Source organism: Polyodon spathula, chromosome 23, assembly GCF_017654505.1.
Source record: "Polyodon spathula isolate WHYD16114869_AA chromosome 23, ASM1765450v1, whole genome shotgun sequence".
In the NCBI taxonomy this organism is placed as follows: domain Eukaryota; kingdom Metazoa; phylum Chordata; class Actinopteri; order Acipenseriformes; family Polyodontidae; genus Polyodon; species Polyodon spathula.
Genome location: NC_054556.1, coordinates 12,563,261 through 12,576,349, shown reverse-complemented (window position 1 = coordinate 12,576,349; position 13,089 = coordinate 12,563,261). Strand labels below are relative to the sequence as shown.

At 38.4% G+C, this 13,089-nt stretch overlaps 2 protein-coding genes across 5 annotated transcripts in view; both read right to left on the bottom strand.

Annotated features, from left to right (window-relative positions):
- LOC121298065 (laminin subunit beta-2-like) overlaps nt 1-9,455 on the bottom strand; it is a 53,556-nt gene extending 44,101 nt beyond the window's left edge. The window contains exons 1-2 of one of the 2 annotated variants that reach the window (XM_041224845.1): nt 9,086-9,455; nt 8,667-8,743 (exon numbers count right to left, since the gene is read on the bottom strand). In XM_041224845.1, coding sequence (XP_041080779.1) covers nt 8,667-8,703 — 37 coding nt within the window. In that variant the 5' untranslated portion in view covers nt 8,704-8,743; nt 9,086-9,455. The remainder of the gene's footprint in view (nt 1-8,666; nt 8,744-9,085) is intronic. The other variant, XM_041224846.1, reaches the window with a different exon arrangement.
- Nucleotides 9,456-11,970: 2,515 nt separating this feature from the next.
- LOC121298169 (laminin subunit beta-2-like) overlaps nt 11,971-13,089 on the bottom strand; it is an 81,072-nt gene continuing 79,953 nt past the window's right edge. For all 3 annotated transcript variants that reach the window (XM_041225083.1, XM_041225085.1, XM_041225086.1), the window contains exon 35: nt 11,971-13,068. In XM_041225083.1, the coding sequence (XP_041081017.1) occupies nt 12,932-13,068 (137 nt within the window). In that variant the 3' untranslated portion in view covers nt 11,971-12,931. The remainder of the gene's footprint in view (nt 13,069-13,089) is intronic.

The following is a 13,089-nucleotide window of genomic DNA, read 5'->3' as shown; positions in this document are numbered from 1 at the left end:
CAGTACCAAGCTCCTCAGCCAAGCTTAATTCATTATCACTTCCAATGGGAGACAGACATGCCGAGCACTCAGACTCAGAAGAACATCGGGGGCCTGTTCTCAAAGTGTTTCCCTCTGCGAAGAGTGTAGTTCTGCAATATTTACCCAACTAGAACCAAGCAATTGTGTATTTTTATTGAAGGTATCTTTAAGAAAACATTTGAGGACACTGAAAAAGACATTCCGTTGAAACGTTGCATTTTGTAAGTCTAGTATTTCTGAATTTAGCACTACTGAGCATTTGATAGTTATGGGCAAAAGTAATTTAGTATTAGTTTCGTAACATTAAAAGAACAGCGTAAAGAGAACTTTGAAATGAACCACTTGCAATCTGCAAATGACAAAAGGATGCAAAATGAGGTAATATTATTATATTATAACATATGAACTGGAAGCATGTGTAGCAGGCCAGGAGCTGGGCGTCAACCGGAAACCACAAATCCTCCAAGCGAGCATCTTAACCGATATATGAAAGAGCTCATGTGTACACACAGTTACTGAGCTTTGAAACCTCCAAACATGGACTGAGGTCAGGATCTGTAATGGCAGCTCTCTACTAAACTGCTGGATTTAAAGCTACACAGACCTGTGCATGGTTGAAGTACAGTAACTAGCAAATTCCATGAACGCTGTTTCACCAATACACTCATTACAGCTGTCGGGAACACCACAGGGATATATAACTAGCAATAATATGACTTCCGTAATGGTTCTAACTTTCTTTTTTTGATGGTGCTTACCTTTCTGATCGTAAGGATTTCATAATGAAAGTTAGATTCTAAATAAGGTTTTCTGGACGTGTTTGTGCACACTTATCCTATATTCATCAATTACTCACAGTTACTGAGTTACTTTTCAGTCTGTTAAACTGTACACCATCTCCCTAGCGGGTTCAGTAAAATATATTAACAGGCAAGACACCCTGTAAAGCTATACAGCTAAACATGATGACGAGGGCTTCAGAACAAGCTAACTAACAGAGATTGACCTGATTAAATGCTGCTGTAAACCAATTTATAGCTCCCCAATCTCAGATTAAAATTGGATCTGTTTGGGGTACTGCTGTTTCACAGTACATAACATATTATAATTCAGTACAATAATATTTACCCTAAATATGACTTAATCTTCGGATCTCAGTTTAAAACAATATTGCAGCGGTTTTTGTAGTTGTGTTGTTTTGTTGTTGTACTTTTATTTTAATCGCGGTATAGATTATCTCAACATGGAAATGTCCTGTTAGCAAAATAATGCATCACCTAATTTTAGTTAAAGCATTTTTAAGCTAAAGCTCATTATATTACATGAGGCAATTCAACAGCAGTTTGTCTACTAGCAATTATTACCAAGTGTAAAGCCACAGCTCTTTAAAATCACAGTTTGTTTGTATGGAAAGTCAGATTGTTAATACTTGAGGAATCTGAGATTACACAGGAAACTTCAGATTTGACTGTACTTTTCCAAATATCTCTATTGGGAATTACATGGGGGTGGTGGTGGTTTTAGCATTATCGGTTTTAGCAGTAGAGGAACATGTTGTTTCTCTTGAAAGCTGCTTGCTAAAAAGGCAAGATCCTGCTGTGACTAGCAGGCAGCACTGGCCATCTTCAAGGTCTGCTATATACTAGCTCAGAAATCAACTGAAACTGAAACTAAAAAGCAGCCTTTTCTCCATAAGGTGTTTTCCTAACAATTCGCTATAGTGTCAGCCGTTAGAAATAGGTCAAACTATTTCTAAACCTGAATTTAAATCTTAGATCAGTTTGCTGATTTTATGCTAGTTGTATATTACTTTAATCCTCCCCAATTATAAAACAGGATAAAAGTTCATGCAGGTCGTTTTATCTGAGCTACCATGGGGAAAAAAGCATTTCGTTTTACACAGCCCATGGCTACAGAACTCAAGGACAGCCAAATTCTATGCAAGGTTCTCTTTTTAAAAAGGGATAAGGCTTTGAAGTTCTACCATGCAGAACCTGTGGTGACTACCACGGGGTTCACTTATTGTCTACCAGTCTAGCATCACACTATTGTCCCAAGTGGGCTGGACAAATTGGAGGCCAGGAAGCTGGAGCTACATTCCCCAGATAAAGAACAACCATGAATTTGCTAAGAACAGCTGTGCGATACATAAGACCATCTGGTTTCAAAATGAGGAACCCATCTCGGGTGAATTGTGTTAAAAAAGGAGTAACCTGCTGTTTTGTACTTTAACGATCAGACACACAGGGCCAGGTACACCTTCATTTAAATAAAAAACTATCTGAATTCAACAAGCATTCAAGACAGGGTGTTTATGAGAGAAGTCATGAAAGTGTCCCCTATAAACAATTAAAAAAGCATGGCAAAGTGTAATATAGCATAGTGAAAGCATGGTTAAACATAGGTAAGCAGTGTAAAGCTCTGAGAGGTACAGAAAAGCATATTAAAAAACAAACCAAAGTAAACTAGGGTAAATGCATAGTAAAACAATGGGAATCTTGTAAGTAATATCTTTGTTCATTAATACATACAACAATTCTGCTGTATACAGGCAGAGAAGCACTTAGTACACCTGCTACATCGTGGGGTTTACAAACCTCACGATTTGTGCCCAAATTAGTGAAAAGCAAGGATTAGCTGAAATTGAGTTTACTGTTTGGGGAATCTCTGCGCTATTAATTGAACACTCCAAAAATGCAATCATACAAATAAAATATAATGTCACAACAGTGGTCAAAATATATACTGTACAAAATCAGTGTTGTTCAGAGGCAGAGAGAGATGATTTAAAAAAAGTCACTGATCTTTAATTGTCATTCCTGCTCTTCATATTCAGACTGCCAGGCTAACAGAGTTGTAAGTCTGCTTTCTGCTTGCTTGTCACTGGTTCAGTGACTACAATACGGTACTGTCCATTGGCTTGCACTATACTATACTCAATTTAATTGAATTCAATTAAATGATGACCGTCCACTTCCGCGCAGATACGCTGATTTCACACTAATACATTTTGATGATGTACTGTATTAAATCACAGAGATTATCGAACCATGAACTATTGAAACACAGGAGTCTACTGCATTAAGAAGCTGAATTTAGATGAAAGAGGCAGCAGGTACACAGTACAGTTCAATAACAAATCACATTCATGGTTTACCAACAAATCTTATTAAAAGCTGGAAGCAAGTGTGATTATTTAATAAATAAACCAGAAACAGAAACTTACACCAGCAAACTGTTAAAACTGTATTTTGCTGAACAGAAAAAATAGATCTAGCCAACTTTAGAATTGGGCTAAAACCAAACAAACACATTTTTGAGGGTGTATTTAATGTCAACACAAGTTTATACAACTTCATAAAGCAGAGCTGTATTTTTTGATTGAATTCCCCCTCTCATGTTCAAATGCAACAAGGTATGAAGTGATTCAAAGCTGTATGAATCTGGTAGCTCTGAGGGGCTTCTAACATGTGTTCCTTTGCAGACTCTCTGACAGGTCAAGCATGGTAACAGCATGGGAATTGAACTGCAGAGTCCACCTGAAGAGAGTGATGCAGCCACGGCATGAGTGGAACCAAGAGTGGGGCAGTGTACTGTATAGAAGTTTGCTATGCTACCGCCCATGGTAGTATGAGTAAGTGTTTCAGATTCCATCAATCTACCCCCAGAAAAAAAAACAAAAAAACACTCCAACTTTCCATCTCAGCAACATTACCTCATGCATATGTAGGTCAATTCTATAAAAGTGTACAACAGTAATTTTGTGTGGAATTGCAGATTTTCCATGCTTTCCCATGGGTAAAGGGAAGCAGTCAGAACCTCAAACAGAAAGCCATCTCCTCTACCCTTCTTTGAGATTCCCCGAGTGTCCAGACAAACGCTCAGTTCACTCTGCCAGCTCTCTCAGCCTGAGCATGTTTACTCTCATGGCACTGGCGCTCTACAGCACCCCATTGTTTCAAACGCTCAGTTCACTCTGCCAGGTCTCTCAGCCTCAGCATGTTTACTCTCATGGCACTGGCGCTCTACAGCCCCCCATTGTTTCAAACGCTCAGTTCACTCTGCCAGGTCTCTCAGCCTCAGCATGTTTACTCTCATGGCACTGGCGCTCTACAGCCCCCCATTGTTTCAAACGCTCAGTTCACTCTGCCAGGTCTCTCAGCCTCAGCATGTTTACTCTCATGGCACTGGCGCTCTACAGCCCCCCATTGTTTCAAACGCTCAGTTCACTCTGCCAGGTCTCTCAGCCTCAGCATGTTTACTCTCATGGCACTGGCGCTCTACAGCACCCCATTGTTTCAAACGCTCAGTTCACTCTGCCAGGTCTCTCAGCCTCAGCATGTTTACTCTCATGGCACTGGCGCTCTACAGCCCCCCATTGTTTCAAACGCTCAGTTCACTCTGCCAGGTCTCTCAGCCTCAGCATGTTTACTCTCATGGCACTGGCGCTCTACAGCACCCCATTGTTTCAAACGCTCAGTTCACTCTGCCAGGTCTCTCAGCCTCAGCATGTTTACTCTCATGGCACTGGCGCTCTACAGCACCCCATTGTTTCAAACGCTCAGTTCACTCTGCCAGGTCTCTCAGCCTCAGCATGTTTACTCTCATGGCACTGGCGCTCTACAGCACCCCATTGTTTCAAACGCTCCAGTTCCGGCTGCTCCACACACAAAATCAGCAGCACATTCCTGACATTTCGCTTCCTGTAGGATTTTCACATTTCCACTGTCAGGGGACTTTCACCTGGTCCAGAGCTATTAAACGATTTGAGTAAAAGCTGGTTGTTCCATTTGCTAAACAGACCACAAACCAATTGGAATTGCCTGAAGGAGATGTGGTTGAATAAAATGGAAATGTTCTTGGAGCCAAGGCTTACCCGCCTTTTACAAGCTACCCTCGTCTCTTTCATCTGCATGCATTCATCTCAACAATTATTAAGTCATCTTTGTTTGCACTGTATTTAAGAAGGGATTAAAGAAAGCCTGCTGAAAAGCAATTTACCGTATCTAGCCATATAAGTAACATTGTGTAGGCTTGAATTTCAATTCAAAAGGTTGAACAAGCCATACAACCGAGGTAACAGAGTCTAATGACCCATTCCCATCTCAGTTGATATCAGACACTGACTGACCTGCTACACAATGCCCAGCTCTTCAAGTGGAAATAGGTTTCTAGTGTCCAGTGTTTTCTGTGACTTAGGCCAATGTGTTTTCTTTTTGCAAATGTGGTCATTCCATGAAAAGGACACACTGGTTAATACAGCCACTGTATTTTGAGATGAACTGGTTACATGGGAACCTACCGACAAGCCCCTAGTAAAGTCACATAGATCTTTATGCTATGCCATGTTTGTTGCTGAACAGTTGCCCACAGCTTAAAATCTCTATACAAAATCACTGTTAGAGACACATACAAAAATGAAAGTCAGCAAACATTTACAAGATACTTCCAATTCCATTTATTGGTTTACCTGAAAAATGAATTAAGTTGAATTTTTTTTTTTATTATTGTTCCTAAGATGTCTAATATACAGTGTGTTTACAATTTGTGAGGAGCTTACAAAGATAAGAAAGTTTACAAACCAGAGTAGGCTATTCGACCCATCTACAGTATGCTCGTCTGTTTAAAAACTAGAGTAGGCTATTCGACCCATCTACAGTATGCTCGTCTGTTTAAAAACTAGAGTAGGCTATTCGACCCATCTACAGTATGCTCGTCTGGTTCCTAGTGCTGTAGCTGAAACGTTTGTCAAGTCAGGTCTTAACGGATCCCAGTGATTCTGCCTCAACATGACTACCGTGTAGGTAACCCATCCCAAACCCTCACCACTCTCTGTGTGAAGAAGTGCCTCCTACCCTCTGCCCTGTCTGTCTACACTTAAATCCCAATTATGTCCTCTTGTCATTAAAGTACTGGCTAGAGTTAACACTGTCCCCCTAATTCTTCTTTGTTCTAGACTAAATAGTTTGTTCAAGTTTGTATCATTATACCCTTCATCTTTCCTTAGCTTTTAATTACTTTTTAAATTAACCCTTAGAAGTATAACATAATTATGCCCTAATAAGCATCTTACACTTTTAAAAACATGTATTTATTTATTTTTACAAACCACTTGATTGCCAAGTATCATGGAGTCAGTACAGCCCCAGTCAACCTTTACAAATCAATCAACTACAACCCCACAACAACAAACCCGAGTTAAAAATAGAAAGGCAAAGCCATCAACTAACATTTAAACTCAACTCAAACAAAACCTTTTGGCAAACTTGATCCAGCCCAGCAGCTGGACAGACTTCATTATCATTGGACAGGCTTGCATTAAGCTTTCCTTGCGAGCCAAAAATAAAGAGGAGGGTTTAAATGTGCACAGAGCTGAGAATAAGAATAGCGCCTTCTAAGAGGCATCTGGGGCTTGGGCTGTAAATAACACTGCATTGCACCTCTCTGGTTAATTTGTGACAAGGGCAGGAGAAAATCCAGGGCAGAGCTGTATCCAAACAGATGATAATAATCGTAAACATTGGAGATTCACTGAGAAACCAGGGCCTCTTTTTCACCTTGAACGCATCTGTGCTGGAGTGTGTCCATCCATTTCAAAGCGTGCTTAAGAGGGGTCTGTGCAGCTTATAAACAGAGTAACCCATTCAAATATCCAGGCCTGTAACATTTGGAATCAGCCTGAAACATATTTCTAAACCTCATGGACTGTCTCAGCTGAAGGTTCTGAGTAGTTCATTTTGCTATGGTAGATACTCCCTAAGGCTAATGGGATGTTAAACTCTTGAAACCAGCGTTAACAGCAAATTAAAACACCTATACCTAAAACCACATTTTAAGAATATCCTTTTACAAAAATATTATACTGTAGCATTATACTGTACAGTCATTCTACAGTCGCTAACTGACCTTTAGAGTTACCACAGTCAATTATCCTATAGGTAATGACACTGCGTTGTCCTGTTGTGTGGTCATGTATCTGTTATAATATGCTGTGAAAATAAACATTATTATCTTTAAAAAAAAAAAAAAAGAAAAAATGAAAACGTGAAAACCTGTGAAGATGTGACACAGCAGCCCTGCATAGGCCACAGAGAATCCCTCAGCTCAAGTTATAAAAGAAAACAAAACAAGAGAGAAAACAGGCTGACAGAAAAAATATAATAATATTCTGGGAAACTGGGTGTCTGGTTTAAAATGCAGTTTGTGGTTAAACTAACAAAACATTCAGAAAAGGCAATAAACAAGTGAGCACAACCAGAACCCAGTGAATACCAAACTGCCTCGGTTAAACACAGTTCCTCAACGACAGCTGCCATACTGTAAAAGAGAACACTGGAATTTCAGAAGCTGAGCGCTCCTTCATCGGACAAGACACTGAATATTTTTTAAGCTCTGCAAAGATTGAAAGCCATTAAGCGGTAAACTGCTAGTCACAGAAAACAAAAAATGTGTTTGGTCCACGCTATAACATACTACACCTTGGCACTCAGGCAGTATTCCTGTAATAATACTGCTATTTACAGGTGGGTGACTTGTTAATTCTGTTGAAAACTGACATGCTTTGCTCAACAGAACTGAGTATCCAGCACCTGCAGATAAAACTCAAACATAACAATCTGGGAGTGACAGGGGGTTAGGACTATCTTACACACAAGTTTGTCCACTAGACCCTTAGTCATATTAGATTGTTCATTTGAGTATTTAAAGTTAAGCATGTAATAATATATAGAGGGTGTGAGGAAAGGGTTAGGGAACATTATAGATGCTATTCAGGGAAGAGGAATCAAGGGTTCTATATTAGAATCTACTGCCATACTGTGACCACTGGAACTACATTCCAGGGCACACAATAGCCTCAAGTCCTGACACAAGCTTAGACAACTGTAAATTCAGCTGCAATTCAGTTAAAACACATGATGGTAACAGAATGTGCTTACGTGAGGATAAACGCCTTCCACCTAGTCCAATCTGTGTATTAGTGTACTACCTCAGTAATGCGCTATTTATAAGAAGTACTAGACAAAAATGTAATACGTTGTAGGCCAGGCACAAACCTTTTGAAATTTAAAAAAAAAAGCAATAGGACTAGCACCAGTTTAGATTAATACTGCTCAAAAAAGAAATAAAACAAATAAAATAATAATAATAATAATAATAATAATAATAATAATAATAAATAATAAGTAGATAGCGGCCGTGTTACAAAGTAACAAACATTACACTTATAAAAATATCACCAAACACGCCACTGTGTTCCTACTACAAATACATATTCGCATACAGAGATCTACTGTTATTAAACATGTGTGAACTAAACCATTTGCTTTTTTTTTTTGTTCAGCAAAAATACAATCAATCGCATATTTGCACATGTACATGCTCTACAATAACCTAGTGCTTTTACAGAAAAAGTAACTATACGTTTACCATTCATCCATGCAAAAACAAAAATTGAATTATTATTATTATTATTATTATTATTATTATTATTATTATTATTATTATTATTATTATATAAAGCAAGCAAAGGGCACACCGGACTAATTTTTGCCAGGTGAACGTACACATCAACTAGCGCTTCCAAGACTCACTGCAGCACTTCCCCCTCTGCGCTAAATTGACATGTTAATAACAATTGTACTTACCACATAATAATAAGAGTATCTCCTTCATGACTTTCATAAACGTGCTGTTATATTTAAACCTATTTTCCCGTTAAAACCTGAAATATAAAAAGGACTAGTCAATCGCTGGAAAAATCTGAAAACTGATTGAAACTGTTCACAACCCTCCGTATAGTATACCGTAACCTCATTTGCAAAATAATTTCTAAAACTTCTTTTAAAGTTTTATTAGGCTAAAAAGGTATTTAAGCTCTTCAGCTTTAAAAAAAAAAAAAAAAAAAAAAAAAAACCTGCAACTTGGTAAAACCAATTAATGGGAAATGCACGTTTGGGAAAATACAGTAGGCACAAAAAAGGTGTGCTTCCATACAGTACATTTTAATTTACATTTAATGTGCTCGTAATAACATATACAACAAACAACCACCACATTTACTTACCGATGGGCCGCGTATCCCCGACTACAAACTGAAGCAGATCGCACTGTTATTTAACGTCCCTAAAAACTTTTGACAAAAGTTGAGAGCAAAAGTTGTAACATGAAAACTATGTGATGGATCTTACGGATGGGACTGAGGAGAAAGGGGGATATCAAGAGCATTGAATGATTTAAGGTTTGTGGCTTCCGTTCACAGACGTCACTAAACATTTAATACAACCTATTAGATTTCAGAGGCTTTCTTTTAAAGCTTGCATTTTACTTTCCTGGCTTTCCTGCTGTTTTTTTTTTTTAGTTAAGCATTAGCTTGGAGTTTTCTTATAGGTGAAAAAACCTGTTCACTTCGTGTCTACTATCCTTTGTTATTTAATTCACAAACCATTTGAAGGTTCTGCAGTGTCTATTCCTGTTGCAGGCCCCTTGAAACTCCACTTCGGGCTTTCCTAATGGCCTCTTCCCAGTTGAGCGCTTAGTCTTAGCAGCGTTCTCAGGCTGGAATTTGCAAACTGAAATGGTCCCCCGGTCTGCACAATAAAATACTTCACCCGGCTCAACAGGTAAAGTAAAAAAAAATAAAATAAAAAAAACGTAGTAAGATGTATGTTGTGTAGTTTTCATTATTTTAAGTTATCCACGTCTTAATTCACTAGAACTTTTTAAAAAAACGAATTATTTACAATTTAGTATTAGTTGTAATTCATTCTAAAAACTCTCCCGTGAAAAAAAAAAAAAAACATTTTAAAATACGTTTTTTTTTTCTACGTTAAATTACAACTGAGTATTAAAAGTCAATATTTTATTCGGTGTTATGCTTATTTTATTTGTTATTTCAAACAATAAGTAATGTTTGCAACCCCTCATTTGCCGTTCAAAAGGAGACAGGGAGCTTTATGTCTAAAGCGTTTGTGCTGAAAGGGCCCTCAGTGAGATGGCAAGGCTGTGAGTTAGCGTCACTGGTATTTTCACCTGCTTCATGAATGTGCCTTCAACTGTCTGAGTCATCTGTGATGTTCAGAAATGAAAACAGAATTTTACACGAACTTTTATAGTCTTGCTGTGAGTGAGGAAGGCACACAAAGTGTGACTGCTGTAAAAGTGGAATTTACTGACCAAGTTTAATAGTCCTCTTTACGAAGCATTAACAGGAGGGAGTCTATCTCCTGAGCCGTTTCAGGGACAACAGAGAGGACGGTTTTAGAGTACTGAGTTCCCCCTACTGGAGAAAAAAGATGTATCACATCCCGATTGAATTTTGAACTGCTGTTTTAATGTTGCGTGGTTGTGCTGAAATAAGTGTTCCAAAACCCCTGTATGTTTAAAATGTTACATGAGAATACATTCCAATGTGATATTTGATAATTCCCTAATTAGCACACAATTACATTTCCACCACACCTCTATTAAAATGCATATGCATTCTGTTAATATAGAGCTGGCCCTGATAGGAGTGAGGTATTGGGATTGACTCACACTAGCAGACAATGATATTAATGGCGAGCTGGCTTTGAGAAAAAATATATATTAGCAGTTTTGTCAAACACAATTTAACCAGAAAATAAATAATAATACTTATTTAGTACAACAGATTTAAAGAACACATTTTAGCTGGTATTGGGGGCGAATCAGTATTGACAGGCATGGCGCTTGGCTTCTTTTCGAGCAAGGTTACCCAGCTAAGATCCTCTAGGTCAGTGATTCCCAAACTCTGGCCCTCATGCATTCCACTATAGATATTATTTCCAACCACATTCTGAAACAGACTAAAAGATTTAACTTGATTGGAACAAGTAAGCAAGATCCTCCTAACAAAGCAGTAATTAATTAAAGCATGTAATTACATTTATATTGGAACTTAAAACTGATCTCCAGTGTACATTAAAGACAGCATTCACAGATATTGTAGTCTGTGAGAATTATCATGTGCATATCAAACTACAAATTAGACACAAACATGACAGAGACTGGGTGACCCTGATACAACCCACTGTACAGGCACTAGGGTAATATGTTGTGTTCGAAAACATGGATATCAAACTAATCAAACTAGTCCTGCTTTTTAGACAAGTTTAATTCTCGATTATTCTATAAATTCTGTGAAGCAAGCCACTATCAAAGCTGGTTGATGAAATGCACTTGCTCTGAGGTTTTCGATTGCTAAATTCTTATTATTTCTTTGTGGAAATTTCACACGATTTATTTATTAAGTTGTTCTCTCACTGGGAGAAGCCAGCTCATTTACACTGGGGTCCTATGGGGCACATGCAGTAAACAATCGTATATATTTAATTTCTGACTGCATGTGTGTCTCAGAACCTTTTTGAGGACCTGCTTTTTTAAGTGTAGAGTACTGTATATACAAAAATAGATTCTGTTTTATCCCTTGCTGAAAAATGAGAGGCAATGAGGCTCACTTAGGACAGCACCATCTAGCACAGAGGTGGGTAAAATGCAATCGTATTCATATATAAAATCTTCCCTGTTCTTATTACTGTATACAGAATTATATAGTTTATTATCATTGTTTCAGTCTTTTAGCTATGGAACTCATGTGATTCCCTCCAATGGGTTTATTTTGTAGTTTAAACAAGTACTGTAGGTCTACAAAGATGCAAGAACCACATGGGTTGAAACTCAAAATGATCTGCATTCTGTCATACGTTTTTTTTTTTTTTCTGTTCACTACCCCCACCCCACTCCCCCACTGTTATTCAGTTTATAGCTTACACTATTATTGATAACCTGATACTGCATTGCAGAATAAGAGCAGCCTGCAGCTGCCGGGCCACAGCGCTCTCTGTTGTTTATTGAATTACATAAATTGCATTTTTTTTATTTTTATACTGTTTTTTTTTTTTTTTTTTTTAATACTGGTTTTTATTGCAATTACTCAAATACTGTTGCCATAGAACAACATAACATAGGCTAGATCAGGTTTACAGAAAAGGAAAAAACACATTACAGGTGTTAGTACCAGAACAGCATAAAGGATAATTTGATTATTCAGATTGAACGTAATGGTGCTGACTGGGCTAATTTGCCCATTCCAATATAAACCGTTGAAGCAACAGGTGCATGGATCGGAGTTGCAGAGAGCAGCAATCTGCACAGATTCAAACAGCTGTTTCTGCAACTGATTCAACAAGAACGGTTAACCAAATCAATGTCAAATTAGGTCACCATGATCTATGTCCACCTACAATCTTATCAATATTGCAGTTTCGTCAAAATCAGAAAAGAAGGCACTGTGGAAAACTGGGTCACTGTGACCTAGGTTCACAGAATGTGGAATGTAACAAATGTCCATGCAAAGTCTCAAATACAGCTCAGCTCAGGCAAAAGGAGATAGTTCTGACTGAGATTAAAACTGGGTGAAAAGTACATACATATGGGTTTATTGACTGCATTCCTGTAGATAGTAAGTAGAGAAAACAAAAGCAGTATTAAAGCACTATAACCAAGTAACCCAAAATCCCTTGTCCAGACTATCTGACCTACAGAGAACCATGTTCAATCCCTGGAGTTATTTACCCCATTCCAGTACCTCCATCTCGCTTTCATTGCTGTGAGGGCCTAATAAAACACAAATGCCCAATATGTAACCTAAACCTTGGGAAATGGTTCAGCCAGGTTTAGAAACAGCATTCAGCATTACTGTATCTCCATTGACCTGAACTGTAGTTATTATCACCCGTTAAGAAAGAAGAAGACAGTCAACATGTTTGTAGAACACGGGCCTTTCCCAGAAAGGAACAGTTGTCATAGAAAATGGTTGGAAGGTGTTGACTGACTGGTGCAGATTGTGTCCGGTGACCTGCAGGGAGACAGAGGGCTGCTTCTCCCCTCCTGGCTACGAGCAGGTGGTGTACTGCGTCACGTTGCTTCGAATAATGTTCCTGATGCTGGTGATGTTCTTCTCCAGATCTATCAGCTCCTTGGCTTGCTCTTTCATTCTCTTCTCGTTCCTCCCAAACTTCTTCTCCAGTTCTAAGCGGGGGAACAAAATAT